This window comes from Salvelinus fontinalis, chromosome 14, assembly GCF_029448725.1.
Source record: "Salvelinus fontinalis isolate EN_2023a chromosome 14, ASM2944872v1, whole genome shotgun sequence".
Lineage (NCBI taxonomy): Eukaryota > Metazoa > Chordata > Actinopteri > Salmoniformes > Salmonidae > Salvelinus > Salvelinus fontinalis.
In genome coordinates this window covers 32,830,717-32,855,806 of record NC_074678.1, presented here as the reverse complement: position 1 = coordinate 32,855,806, position 25,090 = coordinate 32,830,717, and the positions used below count along the sequence as shown (strand labels likewise).

Here is a 25,090-nt window from a genome sequence, read left to right as displayed (position 1 = left end):
GCGCCTCTTCAACCTCAGGAGGCTGAAGAAATTCGGCTTGTCACCAAAAGCACTCACAAACTTCTACAGATGCACAATCGAGAGCATCCTGTCTGGCTGTATCACCGCCTGGTACGGCAACTGCTCCGCCCACAACCGTTAGGCTCTCCAGAGGGTAGTGAGGTCTGCACAACGCATCACCGGGGGAAAACTACCCGCCCTCCAGGACACCTACACCACCCGATGTCAGAGGAAGGCCATAAAGATCATCAAGGACAACAACCACCCAAGCCACTGCCTGTTCACCCCGCTATCATCCAGAAGGCAAGGTCAGTACAGGTGCATCAAAGCAGGGACCGAGAGACTGAAAAACAGCTTCTATCTCAAGGCCATCAGACTGTTAAACAGACACCACTAACATTTAGTGGCCGCTGCCAACATACTGACTCAACTCCAGCCACTTTAATAATGGGAATTGATGGAAATTATGTAAAAATGTACCACTAGCCACTTTAATCAATGCCACTTAATATAATGTTTACATACCCTACATTACTCATCTCATATGTATATGTATATACTGTACTCTATATCATCTACTGCATCTTGCCATCTTTATGTAATACATGTATCACTAGCCACTTTAAACTATGCCACTTTATGTTTACATACCCTACATTACTCATCTCATATGTATATACTGTACTCTATACCATCTACTGCATCTTGCCTATGTCGTTCTGTACCATCACTCATTCATATATCTTTATGTACATATTCTTTATCCCTTTACACTTGTGTGTATAAGGTAGTAGTTGTGGAATTGTTAGGTTAGATTACTTATTGGTTATTACTGCATTGTCGGAACTAGAAGCACAAGCATTTCGCTACACTCGCATTAACATCTGCTAACCATGTGTAAGTGACAAATAAAATTTGATTTGATTTTGATTTGACATCTCTGGAGAGACCTGAAAATACCTGCACTGCAATGCTCCCCATTCAACCTGACAGCGCTTGAGAGGATCTGCAAAGAAGAACGGGAGAAACTCCCCAAATTTAGGTGTGCCAAGCTTGTAGCGTCATACCCAAGAATACTCTAGGCTTTAATCGTTGCCAAAGGTGCTTTAACAAAGTACTGAGTAAAGGGTCTGAATACTTATGTAAATCTGATTTTTCAGTTTTGTATTTTTTATACATTTGCAAAATTTCTAAAACACTGTTTTGCTTTGTAATTATGGGGTATTGTGTTTAGATTGATGAGGGGGGGGGGGGGGTGACAATTTCATGCATTTTTGAATAAGGCTGTAATGTAACAAAATGTGGAAAAGTAAAGGGGTTTGAATACTTTATGAATGGACTGTATATATCTGTTACTGCTCGACAAAAACATTCTTGGTCGACCAACAGCCTAACAACCAAACATCGACCAGTTGACTAATTGAGGTCAGCCCTAAATCAGGCACATTTGAATAACCTTAATTTGACATATTTTATTGCAAAAAATGCATTTAGTTCAAAGAAGAGTAGATACAAGAAAGCCCTGAGAAAGCAAAGGGGTCATTTTAGAAAAGTTGCATAAAGTATACTAACATCGCAGAAAGCCATGTCCTCTCTCTTTCCCCTTTGAGACAAAGATACAGCAGAGACCAAAGGATCCCCCATCTATTGATCAACCATGTTTCCATTAACAACACAGAATCCTGATCAAATCAGTTAGGGCCCATGCCTGCAAATATTATTGATTGGAGGACTCGTACAATAGAACAGGAAGCACATAATAGGACAACCAATCAGAACACACTGTGGGAGGTGCTACAGTATACAGTATCCCCCCATTAATCAGCAGCTTATAGAAAGTTTCACAATAAAAATGGATGATTTCTTTCAGTCCACTCTATCAATTGATTAAAGTATGGTTTGTCATGGCAAGAAAATGTGTAATTTGCTCTCAGGGCATACATACATTCCACACTACTGTATTTCTTCGTGGTAGATGTAGAATATATGACACTGTACAAGCGATTTGAGAGGAAAGATATGAAACACATGGACAATTAAGGCACTGAACTGAACTGAGGAGATGTTCATTATATATACACTGAGTCATTTGTAGTAATGTAGTCTGCCTTCTGAGAGTACAGGCTCTGACCAGTGCTCTCTTCATACAGTAGGCTTGATAATACACAACTCGGGTAGGTATTCAATGACGAGCTATGACTGTCCGATACAAACACTTTGACAAGTATGTGGTTATAATTGAACAATCACATTCATATTCAGAATTCTGCCCATGTATTTTGTGTTATGTAGTCTTGTGGATATTGAGGTGACAGACACATTTTTTAGGTTTGTGTCTGGTTAGTACTGTATCTCTAAAGCATATGCTATCAGATATTTAAAGCCTGCAGAATTTGGTCCTGAGATTACATATGAATAAATCTCATGAAGGTGCAGTTGCTACTGCTGCAGATGAACAGTATATAAAAGTCCATTAAAGCATTCCAAAGTCTGAGGAGCAAAGAACTGCTTTCTGATGAAACAATTGAGTGATATTTTTCTGCCAGGAGTTTCTTACATATCATTTACAATGTTTTTGTCTATGAATGTTCACATTTGTTCAGTGAAAGACACAGGGAACCCAAATCATTCTGGGACTGTGCATGACTACAGCAGTTTGAGATTCAGTATGAGGTGCAACATCATCATGCACTCGAAAATAATGATTTCCTATGGAACAACTACTGTTTGTCACTGTGATGATGTCATCTGACCTCGGACCATCTGTGACCTCTGACCTAGAATTCCATCCTTGTGATTGTCTGGTCTGTTACCTCCCGTTCTGAGGCATCCAGGTGTTTGTTAGCTTAATGACTGCATGCTGAGAGTTCAGGCGGAAATGGTGGACAGTTGTGGGCACTGCGGGAGGAAGCCGAGTACTGTAGCGATGCCCCTGTGTCCTGGGCAGAGGGAGTCGCCTGTGTCCTCCTACCCCAGTGAAAGCTCTGATTCTGGGGATATGGATATGGCAGTGAAGATCTTCCTCCCTTGGGCTTACATGGACACACCTCTGACTCCTGGTGAAACAGGCAAAATTGGAAAACTTTCAAAGGATATCACTCAAACACATATTCGAGAACTAGACCAGTAGAAGACTAAAATCTAGAACATAAACTTTATTAATGCAGTATCATGTATCAATAATCTGCCCACACTGAAACAATGGTTATCACAAGGCAGTCATTCTAATCTAGAACTAGGCAGTGCTGAGCACAATCACTTTGGGCTGTCATTGCTGTCTCTTACCATTACAGAAAGTCATCCCCTCCGTGGCTGGCTGGGTCACTGTTTCCTCCGGACCACCTGTTTGAGGTGCAGCTCGCTCTCGGCCGCAACGATGGGCAGCTCGTTCTTCAGGTGGTAGCTGATAAGGTGACTAATGCTCTCAAACAGCATGTCTTTGGTGCGTACCTGACAGTGACGAGGAGGAGTGGGCTAACAGATGTTAGCAGGTCACCGTATATGTAAGGATGCTAACAAGAATGCTTTTGATACATTGTTTTGCACTCAACAATGCTAATGCTAGGCTATAGCTAAGTGGCTGACACCATTTCCATATAAAAATATATACTCTATGGAGCAAATCCTAATTTCCACTTAAGTATAATTTTCACTTAGTCATGCATTGATGTCAATAGGTGACTGTTGTTAAATGCCAGAAGGTGATTATCACTCACCACTCCCTCTGGGTCCACCAGTAGCAGGTGTTTGGGCAGACCACAGTGCATGCCCGTCAGGACATACTGGCCTGGGTTGGTGGCACTGTCTCGTACCAGGAAGTCCCCGTCTCGGACAAGCATTTTCTCAGCATCACGGCGGCTCATACGACCGTGGTACCAGGCCTCCCGCCGGAGCTGCTCCTCTGTAGGGGCGACAGGGGCACGACGTCGTGGCGGGCTGGGCCACTGGTCCTTCAAAACACACACCCCACCGTTACCACCGACACCACCAGCCTCGTGCATCTTTAGAGCATCCTCAAAGGGTCCTGCAGAGAACCAGGAAAAGTGAGAACACATGCATGGCACACACATGGAACCTGTAACATGAATGACATCCTCCATACATGCCAACCCTATTTCCCAGATACTCCCTTCATCTTGAATAATAATATCTCTATTGTGTCAGTGGCTGTGTTCAGTGGATGGATAGCTGTTGATGAGACTCACTCATGTCAAAGATGTCTTTCATGGGGCTGTCTGGCCCCCTGGCCCCCCTGTGGTCCTCTGCTCCCTGCTCCAATCCCTCCAGACTCTGGGTGTTCACATATAGGTGCTCCTCATAGTCCCTGCTCCCCGGAGGCTGGCCGTCTGCCCGCTGGTAACCATCTGATGTCAGACCTGTCAATCACAACTCAGTTTACTAATACATAGCTACTTACATACTCTCTGCAATATTCTTACTTAAAAAATAAACTATCCACAGACATTGTAATATCTGTGACTTGCAGTATTGTGACATGCAGTACCATATCATACCACATGGTGTCTCACCTGAGCTGCCGTTGTTTTCAGTATCCCAGTGAAGCTCATAGCACAGCTGACCTGAAGGGCAGGAAGCTGTGTCTCTCCTGGACGGAGAACCCATCTAAAAACAGATGCCCAAAACTCACATTAGCATTACTAATAGTAGACATGTACTCCTTTATGACTCTTCAGACCACCTGGTAATAAATAGTTCCACTTCTACAGACACCATATGTTTGAATCCTCTGTATAGGCTGCAGGGTATGAGCAATACTTTCCTCTCACCAATTAGCTAACCCAGAGGCCTGGTTTCTATCTCGAGTGATATCAATCTCTTGTAATTATGTACCTTGCACATCTACAAGACAGTTATTGGGTTCCCTGCTACTGTATGCTCACAGTTCTCTCTCTTCTCTGAGACTTTATGTTGAAAAGCCAGGCAAGGTCGTTAGTCATGTGTCCAGAAATACTATATCAAAGGGTTTGGTGGTGAGGCTGGAGGCTGGGGAATCACCTGCACTGCCTTGCTCTCTGGTTGGCTGTGGATGTGGCCCAGCAAGGCCGTACAAGGCTTCAGCCTTGAGTCCACCACTCCCCCAAAAGGAGGCACCTTCCCAGGGATGCTGTTGTAGTAGTCGTGCTCCAACGAGTCCTCGTCATCTCCCCATGCTGAGTCTTCTGTCCTGATGTTCCTGAGGTGACACGGTTAGAATAGAGGTAATTTAATTCCCAAATATGACAAGGCAAGGGATCAGATACCTCCTCCACATTCGATAACGTTAAACACTAGAGTTGAATGGTTCTATTGTTGGTAGCAGGAGATACACACTCTGCTTTAAATAACAGTTTTGATTTCGATGGACTGAAATCTGAGCACAGCATATCACATTTCTAGCAAGTGACTGAGCTAAACATTTTTGAGTTTCATATTGAGTTGAGCGTGTGTCTGTGGAAAATGCAAGTCAACGCTTTAAGTAGCACACCATGCTTGCACTGTACCAATTCACACTGAACACACTGAGTGCATGTGTGTGTAGAGTCTTTGTCTTTCCAGACACAACCCTATATTGAGTGCAGTGCTTGTGCACACAGACCATGGTGCATGTGGTTACATGTCGATTGTGGTGCTCATTTCAAGCCTGTGTGTCATTGTACACACTGTCAAACAGTCCATCCAGTGGTGTGTGATGAATGAGTGTTGGTTTATTGACTACAGCTAAGTTAGCACATTACAACAACAGCCAATGGTCTGGGCTTTTGGAGCAGTTTGTAGTGTGTTAGTCTGGAAACCTGATGGTTGCTGGTTCACTTCCCTCTATCATCCCATATTCACTGCAGTGGCCCTGTCTCACCTTTCCATGGTGGGGATGGCTTTGGGAGGGCTGTGGAGGTACTGTTTAAACTGCAGTTCGAAGGCCTGCCCGATGGTGCTGATGACATTCTGAGCTAAACCATCACAACACTCCAGGATATGGCATGCTGAAGAGAACATAGAGGATATGAGTGCCGCAACCCCACTGTGAGGATAACAACTTATATTTTCAAGAAAAAATAGAAAAACCTATATCTTTAAGTTAAACAAGCATTAGTAAACCATAATGCCAGCAAATCCTAATGCGTTTAACGCCAGGAAGAAACTGCATAGCTTTGTTTCTGTTTATTAAATACAATAGTAAACTGAATAGTGTGTAAGGAGATACCTCTCTGATTGACTGGATCTTTGGCCACATAAGCAACATAATCGGGCGTGTCCTGCAACAGAGGGAAAAACCTCAATAAACTCTGATGAATTAGGATATAATTGCATTAGAGGCCTTATTGATCATGAAGTCATGGGATTGGAAAGCGGTCAAAAGCAACCAAGTCAGACATGCAGTCTACCAAGCGGCCCATGTCAACAAACAGACAGAGAAAGGAAAGCACAAAGTGCACTTATGCTGCAAACTCTCACCATGTCTCCCCCAGAGGCAAAGGAGATGGACTGCATGGGATGGTGTGCTATCACCTATGAAAGAGGAAGAGAGGGAGGTGCAGCTTTTATATCAGTCCTTCATCACATCAAATAATCTACAAATCAGCTATCCTGTTAGGAAAACAGGTTTCTAAAGATTGAAATGTATTGTTTGTGTTGCATTAGTTGAAGAGATCTCCAACCTGTCGTGTGGTGGGGATGAGCAAGCTGAGACCCTCTATAGAGATGTTGACAGCAATGCTCATACCAGCGAAGCGCAGGTTACTCTTCCCCATGACGGACTGCAGGGCCTTGTTAATGTTCTATAGGACAGGAGCACAGAGCCTGGGCTTAGCATCACACACACACACGCACATGCACAATTGAACTAGTGTTGCATCAAAATACGTTCGCTCACCTTCCTCCTCCAGGCCCCTTTACCCCCAGGCACAGCTTCACACAGTCTGTTGATGGCCTCCCTGGGTGGGTGGAGAGGGGGAGAGGAGAGGTGGAGGGGTCAGAATGACAACACACAGACAGTTGCCCCCATAATGAATCCCAAATCTCCCCTAACCATACCCTTGACAAACAGTAAATCTGAGAGGATCATGGTAATAGTTCCATCTTGCCCTTTGATAGGCTAGAAGGGCATCTTGCCATATTGGATGCATCTAGCCAATCCTTTCAGATCAACTAAAGTGCCTAGAGGATAGAGGCCAGGGGTCAATTTGGAATTCAGCTTCAAGAAGCTACATGGGAAAAGGTTGAAAAGTCTAACTGTACTCCATCATCATCATCATCATCATCATCATCATCATCCTATAGACAGCGTGCGGGTAAAGTGGTTGCATAAACTATAAAAAGAACAGGTCAGTCGTCCTTCCCTCAGCCTCAGGTCATGGTCAGAGGTCAAGAGTCACCAATCCATTTCAGTTCAAAGGACACAGAGGCCCTCGGAATAAAGCAGGACAGCAGACGTCTAATCTCAGTTTATACACGGCTAACAGGAACACGTAATATCATAATCACATTTAGCTGTGTTCACATAAACATATTCTCCCCAGTAAATTCTATTAGGCTAAGAAACACAAGTATCTCAGCATGATTGAAAGTAACAGCGTAGTGTCTTGGTCTGATGATTTATGTGCTCATCAAGCTCTATTTGATTTGCATTCATTTTCCTCTCCATTTTGTTTCCAATCAGAAGCGTGTGGTGTACTACTGCAGTGTATTCTATGTCATTAGGCTGTGAGCATGGGGACTTATGAGTGATGATGTCTGATGATGTCCCCTTGTGTGGTGGCAGAAATAGCCGGAACACAGGGTATGTTAGGGGACAGAGGGGACAGGTGCGGCTGGCTGCCAGAGTCAAGGACCCGGCCCCTATCAATTGACTCGTAAATATTTAAAAAGCAGGAGCGGCCGTCTCCAGTAAAGGACTTCTCAAAGAGACTCAACTCGCCGCCTGGGAGAATATTAGTGCATGCAATGTGTGAAACTTACTCTTCAGCCTGAAGTGTCCCCACTTGCACTACCAAATATCTAGCTTTTCATGTGGTGCGACTAGTAAGATGCTTCAGGAGGGCTGTCATGTGTGCTAGCAAAGCAGAGATCCTGGGTTCGTGCCTCGTGTGAGACGAATCAGGAGGAAGTGGTACTCGCTATACAAGCAGCGTGACATCCTTTACACATGGATAATGAACGTGAGTGTTGGTTTGTTTGCAGTATCTCTCCTGGCCATGTACAGTCCCATCCCACATGAAAAAAATACTATAGTTTACTACATGATGTAGTGATACTGTAGAATACTATACTACACATTGTAGTATCCCTCGATCATTTGTAGTACTTACTTACTATAGAATGTCGTAGAATACTATAGTAAACACTACAGTATTATCAGTAAAAAAAACACTGTAGTAAATACTACAGTAATGTCTGCAAAAACATTACAGTCCGCAACTATAGTAAATATTATAGGATTTAATTGACATATTCCCCTCACCCATATTGCAATTTGTGCCACCCATAAGTGAGAAACCTACATGCCAAGTATAGTCCATATTGTGCTCCCTACAGGTTATGGAAAAGCACAAAAGCTCTGAACTATCTGTTCAGACCCCAGTCCTACAGGTTATGGAAAATATGCTCCTTTAGTATTTCTCCAATAAGTTTCCTGAAGGAGAAATCCCCCACTTCTATGATAATCAAAGATAACTGAACAAAAACACAATAGTAAATACTACAGTAATGTCTTCAAAATAACTACAGTATGCTACAGTCCGCAAAACCACTACAGTAAATACAATAGTATAGTACATTCTGAAAAACAATACAGTAAATACTACAGTGTACTAGAATCTGCAAAAACACTACATTAATTACTTTAGTATATATTACAGTTTTATTTTACTACATTATTTATACTATAGTTAACTGTGCATACTACAGCATACTACAGTTAACTGTGCATACTACAGTGTTTTTGTGGACTTAACAGGAAAAAACACTACAGTGAACACTATAGTATTTACATATACATAGTATAATATAGTCTTTTTTCATGTGGGTTTGTAGCATATTGGCCCAAAACCATCACACTTTGACACCTGTCAAAGAGGACCTCCAGACTCATGCTGGACCGAATGATAATCAGTGTTCTCCAGTCAGTCTTTGAAGATGTGTCATGGGGAATGTCAGGCTCTTTCTTACTCTGCCAATAACAAGTGACTCCAGAAAAGACACAACAGGAAAAACCAAATAGAAGCGGAACAGGAAACCTCAACTAAATGTAATTAAATTTAATTAATTAATCCGGAATGCACGGTAAAATGGAGACATCCCCAATCTCTTCTTCAACATCCTTAAACAATAACAGTATAATGTAAACAAATGTCATTCTGAAAGCAATGATATTGAGCTTCTTATTATGCTACTAAGTAATTCAAATGGAGCATTGTTAAATTCATTATTTCATAGATCTTGCCATAACACTGTCATAAATACATAAATGTTCAATCTCTGCTCTTCTCCCTCTTCCTTGTTGTCTCCTACAGGCATATTCCAGCAGGCAGGCAGGGGAGTGTCCGCGTGGACCCCTGCAGCTCAGCTCTCAACAGTCATTAGCGAACATCATCAATAATAGATCTCTCCATCACTCCATTTCTGCCTCTCCTCCTGCACTTAAGCCGTGTGTGTTGGGGGCCTCAGATTACTGGCAATCGATCATGGAGGATAGAAAGATCTGTCTGGTGTTCAAGATTGCACACAATATACTATCACCACCTCTGAGGGTATTTTTTAACCTCTGCTCAGACCAAAATAGCAGGGTCACAAGTAAACAAAAACTGAAATGAAAATAAAATAAAACCATCATAAATTATGTTCAGTTGTAGGTTTTTGGGGGGCAGGAATATAATGGGGTTTTTTTAAGTAGTTTTTTTATGTAGTTTTCAAACTTCTGAATCTTGCGGATCACATTGACATAGACACTAATTTAAAGGTAGACAGCGAGATGACGTTGCCACGAGCTGCACCGCAGATATCGGGCATGTTTGAATGGTAAAGCGAAAGCAACAAACTGCAAACGACAGTCGAGGAATGAGAGGGGAGGTCAGGGGAGGTTCATCTGCGACAGATAAAAATCGGACACTACATGCTGACTACACGTCTGGTGTCGTGTGCGCGATCGTTGCAAAATAAATATATACATATACATGTTATTCAATCATTGCACCCACACTGCTGGTGTACGTCAACGAGCGTCTGCGTAGCCAGGTGCTAAAATCGAATTTATACAAATTAGCTAGCAACAGCAAGCTAGCTGGCTAAATTGCCATAAATATTTAATGCTTTTCGACCTGTCCCCAAATTAATATAGTTGGTTCAAAGTTCGTTTTGTTATTTCAACCTGCGTGTCCTGATTGCGTCTGGTGTGCGTGAGATCGCGTCGGATTGTGTCAAAATGCGTGCGATGGCGCACACAGCAAGGCTCAGATCAACATGGCAGTGTTGCCATTGTTAATAACATGTGTTCTTTATTTTGGCTAAGTAAACATGCATTTTATTTATTTATATATATTTTATTTAACCAGGTAGGCTAGTTGAGAACAAGTTCTCATTTGCAACTGTGACCTGGCCAAGATAAAGCAAAGCAGTTCGACACATACAACAACACAGAGTTACACATGGAATAAACAAACATACAGTCAATAATACAGTAGAAAAAGTCTATATACAGTATGTGCAAAAGAGGTAGGATAAGGGAGGTAAGGCAATAAATAGGCCATAGTGGCAATGTAATTACAATATAGCAATTAAACACTGGAATGGTAGATGTGCAGAATATATATATATATATATATATATATATGCATATATGAATGTGCAAGTAGAGATACTGGGGTGCAAAGGAGCAAGATAAATAAATAAATACAGTTTGGGGATGAGGTAGTTGGATGGGCTATTTACAGATGGGCTATGTACAGGTGCAATGGTCTGTGAGCTGCTCTGACAGCTGGTGCTTAAAGCTAATGAGGGAGAGATGAGTCTCCAGCTTCAGTGATTTTTGCAGTTCGTTCCAGTCATTGGCAGCAGAGAACTGTAAGGAAAGGCGGCCAAAGGAAGAATTGGCTTTGGGGGTGACCAGTGAGATATACCTGCTGGAGCACGTGCTACGGGTGGGTGCTGCTATGGTGACCAGTGAGCTGAGATAAGGCGGGGCTTTACCAAGCCAGTGGGTTTGGCAACAAGTTTGAAGCGAGGGCCAGCCAACGAGAGCGTACAGGTTGTTTCTAACCCTCAAATCACACACTCACAAACTGAAATCATAATATAATTTGATGTGTGTACACATTGTACAATCAATTAGTGAGACAAAGCCTCAAATATCACATTTATTTGTATATCCATTGTACACATATATCACGGCAAATTGGTTCCTGTTCACGTGGGTTAAACTGAAACACCCTAATGATTCGTTGGCAATGAGCCACCCACAATGCAGGCGATGGTTGCAGGATGAAGTTGGTAAAGAGCAACTGCAAAAACTTGCAGTCTTCTGCAGTCAAAACTTAATGACCTTTGATCACATGATTTTTGTAAAGTTCATGCAGTCTACAAGTAGGAGCCAGTCGGACAGTTTTTATCTCCAGAATGAAAGGCGACTTGACAAAAGTGATCTGGTCAAACACGCCCATTGAGATGAGCGCCATGCAAAACTTTGCTCTCACACAGTCAAACAGACTATCTGCGCATGTGCATGGATTCTTCACCCTGCTACAACGTGGTAGCTACGGGACCAAAACAGCTGAGAAGTTTAGTCTTGCGCTTCAACGCTCCTGGTTGTTGTGAAAATTGAATCACTACTACTGTTTACTTCCCACATCTACGTCATCTCGCTTCTGTAAGTCTACCTTTAAACCTAACCTATCCTATGACCCTTCACCTTATGCATTTCTACCCGACAGTGGCAAGAAGTAACATCTCTCCCCCTATAAAAAAAAATAATAATCAAGAGTGTACAAAGCTGTCATCAAGGCAAAGGGTGGCTACTTTGAAGAATCTAAATTATAAAATATATTTTTATTTGTTTAACACTTTTTTGGTTACTACATTATTCCATATGTGTTATTTCATAGTTTTGATGTCTTCCCTATTATTCTACAATGTAGAAAATAGTACAAATAAAGAAAAACCCTTGAATGAGTAGGTGTGTCCAAACTTTTGACTGGTACTGTATATACAACACGTAAATGGCTCCTAGCCTCCAACACAGGATACTTTCTGTCCCAAACACTAAAACAAAAACTGAAACAAAATAATATAAAAACGTAATATATACAACTTAAACAACTAGTAAAGTAGATCTGAAAAATAATTGAAACTAAATAGAATTTCAAATACAAATCTTAAAACGTATAGAAATAAAAACGAATATAAAAAACACAAACTATAATAACCTTGGTCACAAGAACCTCCACCAGGGGGGACTGCAGTGTCCCCAAACGAACCACCACCTTTTCCCAATTTGCTTTCTCATACGGAGCTATTTTCATGTTTATATGTTCACCTGCCCGGGACTGCAGATGTAAATTAGCTGTAAAATATAATCTGGTGCAACGCATCACTTCTCACTTCTCACTTCTGAGATGTTTTTGTTGTACATTGTCCCTGTCCAAATAAACGTAATAAAACAAGAAAAAGAAAAAAAAAGACAAGAAAGAAAGCTTGCACTGCTCCAACTCAGACAAGGAGCCCCGCCTGGCCACCTTCGTGCCACCAGCATCACATGTGTACACGTACACAAATAAACACACATGTAAACGTGTGAGTGCACACAGTCACACAAACACACAGCAAAGGCTCACATGTGCCATTTACATGCATCCATGGCTTAGTCAAAATAATGTTTACCAGATACACAATATTCTGGGCCTTGCTAGTAATATCATTACAGTGAAAAGCAGGACTGGCGTGCCTGTGAATTTCTACCTGATTTGGTATCACTGTGACTCTTCTGTGTACCTTATCCTTCTAATCAGATCGGGTTCTATTGACTCATCACTAGCAGGGCAGAATCAATCTTCCCTTACCTCGTCACCTGGGTTCGAGTGTTGAAGTCCAGCGATCGCATCGACTTTAACACCTCAATGCAGCCCATGTACTGCAAAGATAGAAAAATACTTTATTACATGACAGATTTCCAACCAGATGTATTATTATATAGATCATTTTTCTCAATCCAATTAAAGCACTTTAGGTCATGAGACTTGAACTGTCATGACAGCCTTTTTCACTGATACATGGTACTACGGCAATAGCATGTATCACACACAGAGTAGCATGTATTTCCAGAATGGTTAACACATAGCATGTATGACAATCATTTATACCATAGTACTAAAGGCCCAGTTATTTGCAGGCAGTGTGAGTGGCGGAGTAATGGCCACATTAAGGTGGTAATAATGTCTCCATGACTAGATTAGCAACACTGAGAACAGTGTATTCAGGGAACTGTAGCTGCAGAGGAGCAGGGTGTGTGTGTGTGTGTGTGTGTGTGTGTGTGTGTGTGTGTGTGTGTGTGTGTGTGTGTGTGTGTGTGTGTGTGTGTTTGTGTGTGTGTGTGTGTGTGCGTGCGTGCGTGCGTGCGTGCACGAGAGAGAGACACGCACGCACGCACGCACGCACGCACGCACGCACGTGTCTCTCTCTCTCACTGGGGACCAGGCAAAGTGCTCTGGGAGAGGGGACTCCATCAACTCCTACTACACCAAAAATACAAATTATACAAGATACGTATGATAAATATACTTGGACATTAAATGTGCCACGTTACTGAACCATATCAGTATCGAGGTCATATAAACATCATAGGCATAGGCCAAATTAGATGATGTTAAAATAGGCCACAACGGAGTCCTCATATAGCTCCTCCCACCAGCATCCACTGAGATAGGGTATGTATACTGTATGGTAGTCCCCTTTACTTTCAAAGGTGTAAGAGCTTATTCGACGCTCTATCATTCATGTCCATGCATCCTCATTTGACTCAAGCTCAATCAATGTCTTCTTAGTTTGTTGTCTGGATCTGTTGTTGTGGCTGGCTGCTGCCAGAGACAGGGAGATAAATAAGCAGGCTAACTCCTCTGCCTGAGAGCTAAATGAGCACCCTAACCAGATTAGGAGACTGGGGAAGTCTTCCATCAGGCAGACGGTCTTCTTCTTCTCCCTCTTTCCCTCTCCTTCTCTCTCTCTCAATGCCTTCATTGTCACACTCTCTTCCGCACGATTCACTGTCCCATCGAGCTCTCAACTTTCCTTCCGCCCCCCGGCAGAATCTCTAATACTCCCTTCCTGGAACCAGTGATGCAGCGTTTCCAGGAAACATTCCAGAGAAATGGCGAAAATGTGCCTTTCTTCTCTGAAAGAGACGCCATCTTAGCCACTGCCTTGCCTTCAAGGAAGTGAACATCAACGAAGGATATCTATCATATTACTGGGGCTAATCTGGCCCCACTATCACTGCAACAGAGAACATCCTGTTCAAGTCTCCAGCCAAAGTTTATTATCTAATATCTCTGCTGCTGCTGCTCGGCTCTCCAGATAGAAGCAGGGGTCAGCAGGGAGAGGCTGGCAAGGGGCTCATGTTGCTCAGTGGAAAAGGTATACTGTATTGTCGCTACCTGTCAGTTGAACCAAGTTGCAATTTAATTTTTTATTTCTTAAGTTGCGGTTTGCCAGGCCAGGAAGTCTGCATTGCAGTGGCTTGGCTTTTGAAGTGGCAGATGCAGGGCCGCCACACCACAAATGCTGGTTCAACTTGCCCGGCTGATTGGTTGGCCGCGGTGGAAGGAAGTGACTGGGTGGAAATATGCAGGAAAGAAGATACACACTACATGGTAAGTATATGGCCACCTGTTCGTCGAACATCTCATTCCAAAATCATGAGCATTAATATGGAGTTGGTGCCCCCTTTGCTGCTATAACATCCTCCACTCTTCTGGGGAGGCTTTCCATTATATGTTGGAACAGTGCTGCGGGGACTTGCTTCCATTCAGCCACAAGAGCATTAGTGAGGTCGGGCACTGATGTTGGGTGATTAGGCCCTTGGCTCGCAGTCGGAGTTGCAATTCATCAAAAAAGGTGTCCGATGGGGTTGAAGTAAGGGCTCTGTGCAGGCCAGTCATGTTCTTCCACACTGATCTCGACAAACCATTTATGTATTGACCTCGCTTTGTGCACGGGGGTATTGTCATGCTGAAACAGGAAAGGGCCTTCCCCAAACTGTTGCCACAAAGTTGGAGGCACAGAATCATCTAAAATGTCATTGTATGCTGTATCATTAACATTTCCCTTCACTGGAACTAAGGGGCCTAGCCCAAACCATGAAAAACAGCCCCAGACTATTATTCCTCCTCCACCAAACTTTACAGTGGCACTATACATTCAGGCATTCTCTTGGCATCCACTAAACCCAGATTCATCCATTGGCCTGCCAGATGGTGAAGCGTGATTCATCACTCCAGAGAACAAGCTTCCACTGCTCCAGAGTCCAATGGCAGTGAGCTTTACACCACTCCAGCCAACGCTTGAGCCGTTGCTGCTCCTAGACGTTACAATAACAGCACTTACAGTTGACCGGGGCAGGTCTAGCAGGACAGAAATTTGATTGACTGATTTGTTGGAAATATGGAATCCTATGATGGTGCCATGTTGAAAGTCACTGAGCTCTTCAGTACGGCCCATTCTACTGCCAATGTTTGTCTATGGAGATTGCATGGCTGCGTGCTCGATTTTATACACCTGCCAGCAATGGGTGTGGCTGAAATAGCGGAATCCACTAATTTGAAGGGGTATCCACACACGTTTGGCCATGTAGTGTATGTCATGATGACAAAGAGATAAGCAGAGAGCAGCATAAATCTGCTGTCATACAGACTGTAATAGATTCACTGGTGCTCCTCCCTGCACACCACATTATATAGAGAGGATGAAAAGACACAACGCCCCTTATATACACACATCTTATCTACCTGTCTTGCTGCAGGGGCCATTTACGTAAATATTATTATAACGGATTAGGCTAGAGCAAACTGCTAATGAAAACTTGTGCAGGGCACAACCATAATGAAATATTTCCTGTAATGCTCTCTGGTGTTTCCTCTCAGTGTAGCATGTTTAACTGTGGATTATATTAGGCATGGCAGAGTCAGAGGCGTTAATGTGAGGAAAGCACGGTTAGGGAAGCCCCTGGCTGAGTGTTCTCTCTATGCTGTCTGCTACTACTACTCCTCAGTGTTAATGCAGATGGACTCGTTGACCCTGCTATGTCACCCTAGTTCTTCCCTACCACGTGTGATACAAATGACTGTGATTAAATGTAATGGAGTATAGGAATGAATGGTGCCTGTGTGACGTAATTAGAAAGCGTGCTTGGGCCTAGACTGTGCTAATAAAGAGCCATGTCGTTTTGTTGAGGCTGGGGGGAGTAGAGGAGGGGGGGATGGGAAGAGCGAAGGGGCAGAGGGAATTGCTGAGGGGAGATCATTGACATTGACGTCAAACAGTCTGCCTTGGATGTAACCCATTGTGAGCCAGAATCACAGGCTTAGACTAGGAAATTACATCTTACTCACTAAAAGACACAATGGTTTTTAAAATGACCTATTTCATTTGACAATATTATCATTTGTTTTCTATATTTCTCAGATACGCTTCTATTTGTAAGTCAAATTTCAATAACATTTCTTTTTAAAGCCCTTCTTACATCAGCTAATGTCACAAAGTGCTGTACAGAAACCCAGCCTAAAACCCCAAACAGCAAGCAATGCAGGTGTAGAAGCATGGTGGCTAGGAAAAACTCCCTAGAATGGCCAGAACCTAAGAAGAAACCTAGAGAGGAACCAGGCTTTGAGGGGTAAGTGTAGTTTGACCAAATGTGTGATAACACCTAACGTATCCACTACCATCAGGATTTGTAAAAAGATCATTACCATTGTCACTGATTAAGACTGTATGTATTGTATGCATGTCTGTCCAAAATGATATGACATCCAATATTTCACTTAGGTGGAAACAATCAAACTAAGATCAAGAAACATGCCACTCACTCACACACACACTCGCACACTAGCACACTCGCACACACTCGCACACACTCGCACACACTCGCACACACTCGCACACACACGCACACACACGCACACACACACACACACACACACACACACACACACACACACACACACACACACACACACACACACACACACACACACACACACACACACACACACACACACACACACACGTCTCTCATTCATCACATGCAATATGTGTTGTTCTGTTTACGATTCCATTCTGTTTATTTCCTCCCTCCCACCCGCCCACCCTGAAGCCTGAAGCCTGTAGGCTGACGCAGTCTCCCCACCACACCACAGCAAACAAAGCAGAGAGAGCCATCTATTTGGATTAAATCATGTATTCCTCCTCAACCTCGACCCATTGGGTGCATAACACACTGCCTGACATTTGCATGTCCAATTGTATCCAAGAGACACCTTTAGGGTGGTGAATCATCTTAACGTTGATATTATTTCTAAGGAATGAAACGTCCCAAATGTTAACTGCAAACAGGATATCTTCTTACTGTTTTGTCTTATTAAAGCTTTACTGAGGGGATTTAAATGATTCACTATTCTACAGTTTTTTTTGTGAACAACATAACATGAACTCTGGGTGGAAACCATCAACAAGCTGTCAAATTATCGCTGATAGATACAGTATTTAACTGCATGGAAGACGACCCTTAAAAAATGCAATGCAGAAATGCTCAAAGGTATGCTGAACGATAACAACATTTGGGTAATACACAAAGCTGTAGAGGGGCTGCATGTATGGTTACTCACCCTGACTATGTAGGAAGCCCCAGGGCCTGTGATCTTCTTGTCTGGGTGCAGCCAGCCCTGGGAGGGCTTGTGGATGAAGCTGCCCTTCTGGTTGAAGTCCTCCCCTCCCAGCCACATGCCCTCCACCCTTGTCCTGCGGTTCATCCCCGTCATGGATCCGCTGTGGCCCCCGGGGCTCCCTGTGCACTCTGCAGCCCCTGCGCCGTGGCCGCCTGGACTGGCTGAGCCCGCTGCAGATCTCTGCCTGCTAATGGCCTGTAGGGAACAGGGGTTGACACACACAGGGTCACAGGAGTTCAAAACAGAAGCCAGACTGGCCACGGGACCATTGGGGGCAGAAGTTCCACTGGGGCCGTGCGAGCCCTGCGATGAGGGGGCTGCAGCCTTGCCCGAGTCCTTGCTGGAGCTGGAGTTGGAGGGGCTCCTGCTGAGCAGCGAGTTAGAGAACTTCCACTGAGGCATCTTGGGGATGAGCATGCAGAAAGTGGTGGTGGCGTCCTGCTCCCCGTCCAGGCAGGGGGAGTCGGCCAGAGCAGGGGCTGCGGAGGAGGACCGTGGGATGGACTCCAGAGGAGGCAGGGGGGGCAGTGGCAGGCTGGGGGCGGAGGGGAGGACCACCGGGGTGGCCACCACTTTTCCGCTCATAGCTAAGCTCTGCATCAGGTCGTCGGAGGAGGTCACAGAGTCGTTGCGAAAGCGGCCATACTTTGGCTTAAGTAGCATGCCCGGAGGAGCAGCCTGAAGCAGAGGCTGAGAGGGGCTGACAGAGGATGAGGGGAAGGGGAAAGGGGGAGGGGGAGAGGTGCAATGGAAGAGAGGGAAAAAATCTGCAAAATCTTCCGGAAATAGCTGTATCCCCTGTTGAGTGAGTGCTGTATGGTCCTCTCCCACTCACACAGGCTCATTTCACTCTCCAGCCTCTCTGCATCTGAGCTGGCCTGCTCCAGCCTTCTCCCTTTCTCTGGCTCGCTCACACTCTCCCCCACTCTCTCTCTCTCTCTCTCTCTCTCTCTCTCTGGGTGATGTCATTGTGTTATTGCTTGTCTATTCGCCCTGCCCAGCTGCTCTCAGACAGCATTAGCTATCACACATCTGCCAGAGCCTCCCTCCTAGCGCGCACACACAAGCATTCACACACATACACGCACGCACGTTCATTCGTTCACACAGTCAGCATCTACATGCAGAGCACAGACACCATTTACACATTATATTGTCCCTGCATGTGGCAATGACAGAAAGACAGAGCTTTCCACCATAAGACATACCGTAGGCAATTGCTGCAAAAGCAAAGCATGCATGCCTGCAGCCATTTTTAACAAAGACCATCAATGAATTATTTAGTGAAGAGAGTCAATACACATCATATTTTAGCTACTATACATTAACATCAATATTTCACATTTATGGGACTGAATTGTGCTGCTAGTATATTAAGATAAAGCAGCTGTGACTTTGACAAAATGCAATTAATTATCAGTGGTTGTAGAGATGTAAAACATTTGAGAAAAGCCCACTATACCTGAAATGTCCTATCTCTCTGCTCGCTACACTTCTGATTTCATAATGGGATGATGATGACTGAGAGCCGGGACTTGACTGAGGAACATGATCTCTTTGACAATCTTTTCTTGTTTCGAATGTGAGAGAGTCACACGTCAAGGGAAACACATTCATTAGTATTGTGCAATATGGGGTGCTGTGACGTTAGAAACCCCAATTTCCTTTTGGTGTTGACGTCAATTTCCCCAGTATCGCATCCAAACTGCATCCTCTGTCACAGGCAACAAATAACAGGAAGTACTCTCCTCTGCTGTGTGGTTGGTATGTGTTCTGTGTGTAGTGTAAGTGTTCACCACCCATCTCCCTACAGTATATAGAATACAAAGGTTTGTACTTAATCCATAACTACTAAAGAAAATAATAATTTAACAAATGGTTTGGCACAGCACCTAATTCAATAATAAGGAAAAAGCAATAATGAATGTGCACCTGTCAACAATAAAGTAGCTGAAATGAACTTATTTTCTATCTAGCATATGTAAAATTGTAATGAATGAATCTATTTATTTTTGCTATAGAATATGAAAACAATTCATATTCAGATTGACTATATAGACCCTTTTCCAGTACACAACACACTGACGTCAAGCACAGATGCGCCCAACTTTTGGGGGCAGTAAGAAAGCCATCGCCATCCGTGCCCATTCAACATAGACTAGATTTACGTTTGTATTACTTCTAAACAAAATTACTTTTTTGGGTTCTCATAATATGCTTACAATGATGTTTTGATTCTTGCTTGAATAGTCGCTAAGATTATATTTGGTTGTGTTCTTTGCAAAATAACTATTTTGGATGCAGCAGTTGTTAGCTAAAATGCTAACTCTCATTGATATACTGTAGGCTGCAGCAAAAGCTAGCCAAAGAGACATTTTACTGGTTGAAGTTGAAGTATTTTTTAAGTATAATGCAGTTGATTTGCAATGATGACACAAACATTATATTAAGCAGGACATTCACACAAGCCTTAAAATCCAATTATAATACAAAAGTAGTATGACATGCTTTTTTTTGCTGGCGTTCTATAAGAACTCCCCCTTGTTCTGACACCAACTTGCGCACATCACCCTCGTGCTGCAATGTTTGCAAACACAGAAAGGGGACTATGAGTTCAAATAATTCGGTGTGATGGGGAAATATGGCCACGGCATGTGACTCATGTCCAATAATGGTGGAATGTAACATCCAAAGTCCAAATGCACACATATTTATTGCATTTGTCATGAAGCAGGCAAAAACGAACAAAGCTAACAATAAAGTTCTACTGAGAATTACTCCCAGTAACAATCCCAGCCCGTCCCATCTGTGTGACCTCTCTCCCCATGTCTCCCCCTTTCCCACCCCTCTCTCAAGAGATCTATCCACAGTCTTCTTAAGGTGCCTACTGGAGGAAATCAGACCTTTTAGCTCCCCACTCTAAACTCGTAGAAGCAAATGTGCTATCTAGAACCTAAACTGGTTCTTCGGCTGTCCCCATAGAACCCTTTGAAGAACAATTGTAGGTTCCAGGTTTAGGTTTGGGTTCCACGTAGGACCCTTTCCACAGAGGGTTTTTACCTGAAACCAAAAAGGGTTCTCCTATGGGGACAACCAAAGAACCCTTTTGGAACCCTTTTTTCTAAGAGTGTAGTCCTCTCTCATTCTCTCACTTTCACATTACCACAGAAGGGGGAAGAGTCATCTCAGAAAGCCACAACAAAGTAGGTTAAGCAGGGATTTGTTCTGCTCACCTTTCTGGGAAAAATATTTTGTCACGCAGCAGAAAACCAAACCCAAGGTCATATTATCAGACACACAGGAAGTGGACTTAGAATATTAATAGAGTGAAATACAATCATTTAAATCTGAAGCCATTCTGCTCTGGAACACTGCACTACTCAGCTCAAGTGATACAGTGCCTTCAGAAAGTATTCATACCCCTTGACATATTCTACATTTTGTTGTGTTACAGCCTGAAGTCAAAATGCATTAAATATATGTGTTTTCTTACCCATCTACACGCAATACCCCATAATGACAAAGTTAAATTATTCTTTAGAAATGTTTGCACATTTATTGCAATGAAATACAGAAATATCCCACTCACTTAAGTATTCACACCCCTGAGTCTATACTTTGTAGAAGCCCCTTTGGCAGTGATTACAGCTGTGAGTCTTTCGAGGTAAGTCTCTAAGAGCTTTCCACACCTGGATTGTGCAACATTTGCCCATTATTTAAAAAAGGTATCAAGCTCTGTCAAATTGGTTGTTGATCATTGCTAGACAAGAATTGTCAAGGCTTGCAATAGATTTTCAAGTAGAATTAGGTCAAAACTGTAACTCAGCCACTCAGGAACATGCACTGTCTTCTTGGTAAGCAACTCCAGTGTAGGTTTGGCCTTGTGTTTTAGGTTATTGTTCTGCTGAAAGGTGAATTCCTCCCCCAGTGTCTGATGGAAAGCAGACTGAACCAGGTTTTCCTTTAAGATTTTGCCTGTCCTTAGCTCCATTCTGTTTCTTTTTTACCCTGTAAAACTCCCCAGTCCTTAACGATTACAAGCATACCCATAACATGATGTAGCCACCACTATGCTTAAAAATATTAAGAGTGGTGCTTAGTAATGTGTTGTATTGGATTTGCCCCAACCATAAAACTTTGTATTCAGGGCAAAAAGTTAATTGCTTTGACACATTTTTTGAAATATTACTTTAGTGCCTTACTGCAAACAGGATGTAAGTTTTGGAAAATGTTTTATACTGTACAGGCTTCCTTCTTTTCACTCTGTCAATTAGGTTAGTATTGTGGAGTAACTACAATCACAGCCATTCAACTCTGTGACTGTTTTAAGATCACCATTGGCCGCATGGTGAAATCCCTGAGCAGTTTCCTTCCTCTCCGGCAACTGAGTTAGAAAGAATGCCTGTATCTTTGTAGTGACTGGTTGTATTGATACAAAATCCAAATTGTAATTAATAACTCAAAGGAATACTCAATGTCTGCTTTTTTTTTTAACCCATCTACCAATAGATTACCTTCTTTGCGAGGCATTGGAAAATCTCCCTGGTCTTTGTGGTTGAATCTGTGTTCGAAATGCACTGCTTGATTAAGGGACACACCTTAGTATGTGTGGGGTACAGAGATAGTAAGATGACTTTGACAAAATGCAAAGATAAGGTAGTAATTCAAAAAACATGTTAAACACTATTATTACACACAAAGTGTCACGACTTCCGCCGAAGTCGGTCCCTCTCCTTGTCCGGGCGGCATTCGGTGGTTGACGTCACCGGCTTTCTAGCTACTGCCGATTCACTTTTCATTTTCCATTTGTTTTGTCTTTGTTTCACACACCTGTTGTCAATCCCACAATCACTTGTTCATTATTTAACCCTCTGTTCCCCACATGGTTTTTGTGAGTGATTGTTTATTTGTATTTTCGGTCTGTCATGGTGTACGTGTGTTCATTACTTTGTATATTTTACTTTTTGAGTAAAGTACGTTTGATTACTCATATCTGCTGACCTGCGCCTGACTCTCTACACCAGATACACCTAGGACCTATTACACAGAGTGTGTCTATGCAACTTATTAGTCTAAACATTTTGAAAAAACATATTTCCACTTTGACATTATGGGGTATTGTGTGTAGGCCAGTAACATAAAAAAAACTAAATTTATGCACATTTAAATTCAGGCTGTAGTACAACAAAATGTGGAAAAATTCAAGGGGTGTAAATACTTTCTGAAGGTGCTGTAGATTAGAAAGCCAGTGGGCCTAATATAAACTTAGAAAATGTTGAATTAACAGGCTTTTACAAGAATAATTAGAATGGCCAACATACTCACAACACACTGTGCATGGCCCGAGTTAGATATGTATTCATGCAATTATTCCACAGTGACCTACATTACAGTACACAAACAACAACTAACGCTTTAAGGTTAGGCTTTGTATCCAATCATGTGATTTTTTGTAAAAAAAAATAATAAAAAATAACAACTTTATTTAGGAGAGCATGTTAACATGGATGACCAAATATTTAACTGAATCACCTATTATCTAAGTAGAGGGAAATCAACCAACTAAAACATGCCACCCACTCATCCAAGGCAGAGCAGAACTCCATGGCTAGCTGCTCATACTGTAATACGCTGTAAAAACAAGTTAATTTGAATTTAAATTGGATAAAGCCATCAAAACAACCTGGTTGCTTCCTCCAACAACCCAGACTTTGAGATGAAAGACAAACATTTAGTTTTGCCCCATAATATATCACCTTAGTCCGCAGTAGTTCCTCAGAGGGCATAGTCTTGTTACTGCTCATGACATGGAGACATGGTTCAAAATAATTCAAATATGACACTATTTGAAAAGGCAACACTGGGAACATTTGATTACAATTCAAAAGGCCACATACAAATGTCAAAAAACATCTTGGTTCATTTGCAAAGGCCAACATTTGCGGAGGTGGAAGTTGAAAAAGCTTAGCGCACCATAAAATTGATTGTGCAAGGCAAAAATGAAACGCACTAGATTTAAAGAGTGCGTACGCTCAGAGATAAAATATCAAACAAATACAATACACTGTACATGCAGTAAACATAGAAATTATGAGAGGCAGCAATAGACTCACCTATATCTCAGAAATTTGGAGAGCAGAGTGAAGATGCCCTGACTTGAACAATAACCCAGAAACCTAAAACTCAAAATCAAAAGCAATAAAGGAAGTTCAGAGTATGTGAGAGAGCATACCGGCTTGATGAGCATAAGACCCTTCTGCAAGTCATAGACTGAATGAACAAACTCGCTCCAGCAATGGCAACAAGCCACAGTTAACACAAGTTACACACAAAAACACACACACACATGCCAACTCCTCGACAACCAATCACATCACTTGGTTGTTTGTGGCATAAGAGAATTGAGAAGTTACTGATTAACCAAATGTCATCAATATGTAGGATGTGACTGATGACTAATAGGGAGAGTAGCATCAGACCATACTACTAACTAGGTCTACCACTTCTATGATAAGTGGGAGGAGAGTGAAAACAGGCTCCACGATATATCACCAGATTAGTATAAATCTATCAAAAAAGTAAGTAGCGTTTCAGACCAGACAGGCTTCTTTATAACACATCTAAATAAAAAAAGTGAATGTAGACTTTTAATACACACTGCAGACACAATGAAAAAACTTCTCTGATCAAATTGAATGCATCTGTATCTGTAACACTTACAGTGTGTTTGGAAATGCAACTAATTTGTTTTCACTGCAATACAAGGAGCTAATTTTCACCTGGTTTTCAGCGTGTTGTACCACTGCAATAAGCAGTGGAATAAGGCAGGCTGTGCATGCACTATGTCTCATTAGCAACCATTACAGAGCCCAGAGATGTGATAACAACGTGCAAACACACTCTCTGAGAACTCAGGCTGTTTCTATGTAACTAATTCACAAGGGAAACTATCATACATGGGGCCTGTGGAAACAGATGGGTTTCTAAAGTCACAAATCCTCCACTTTTAAAACAGCCCAGGTTTAAACCTGTTGTTACATTGCAGTTATAAAGAAGACAATGTCTTTGTATGTGCATGTATACTATCGAAAATTATTATTATTGTATAGGTGATGAATTTCAAATAGATGATAAAGCACAGAAGTAAAATGACAGTATTTGTTTATACA

The 25,090-nt window shown here is 42.5% G+C and overlaps 1 protein-coding gene across 2 annotated transcripts; it reads right to left on the bottom strand.

The window, feature by feature from the left end:
• Positions 1–1,457: 1,457 nt before the first annotated feature.
• LOC129810667 (SHC-transforming protein 2-like) lies at positions 1,458–24,226 on the bottom strand. Of its 2 annotated transcripts, none has more exons than XM_055861409.1 (14): positions 24,035–24,226; positions 17,862–18,621; positions 13,047–13,117; positions 6,872–6,932; positions 6,657–6,776; positions 6,454–6,507; positions 6,203–6,254; positions 5,855–5,981; positions 5,017–5,194; positions 4,530–4,623; positions 4,206–4,376; positions 3,717–4,024; positions 3,286–3,474; positions 1,458–3,056 (listed from the first exon to the last, which is right to left on the bottom strand). In XM_055861409.1, exons 1-13 carry the CDS (start codon positions 24,166–24,168, stop codon positions 3,322–3,324), a joined length of 2,283 nt encoding a protein of 760 aa, XP_055717384.1. In that variant the 5' UTR covers positions 24,169–24,226; the 3' UTR covers positions 1,458–3,056; positions 3,286–3,321. The 2 variants fall into 2 exon arrangements, with proteins under 2 accessions (XP_055717384.1, XP_055717385.1); XM_055861410.1 differs by having other exon boundaries at positions 3,286–3,450; positions 24,035–24,225.
• Between the last annotated feature and the right edge of the window lie 864 nt (positions 24,227–25,090).

Excerpts from the sequence above, each read along its gene's own strand:
- LOC129810667 (XM_055861409.1), bottom strand. The coding sequence starts at position 24,168 with ATGCTCATCAAGCCGGTATGCTCTCTCACATACTCTGAACTTCCTTTA. Across the intron at positions 5,195-5,854 it reads GCCATCCCCACCATGGAAAG|GAACATCAGGACAGAAGACT; the intron begins GTGAGACAGGGC and ends GTGTCACCTCAG. Across the intron at positions 4,624-5,016 it reads CAGAGAGCAAGGCAGTGCAG|ATGGGTTCTCCGTCCAGGAG; the intron begins GTGATTCCCCAG and ends ATCTGTTTTTAG.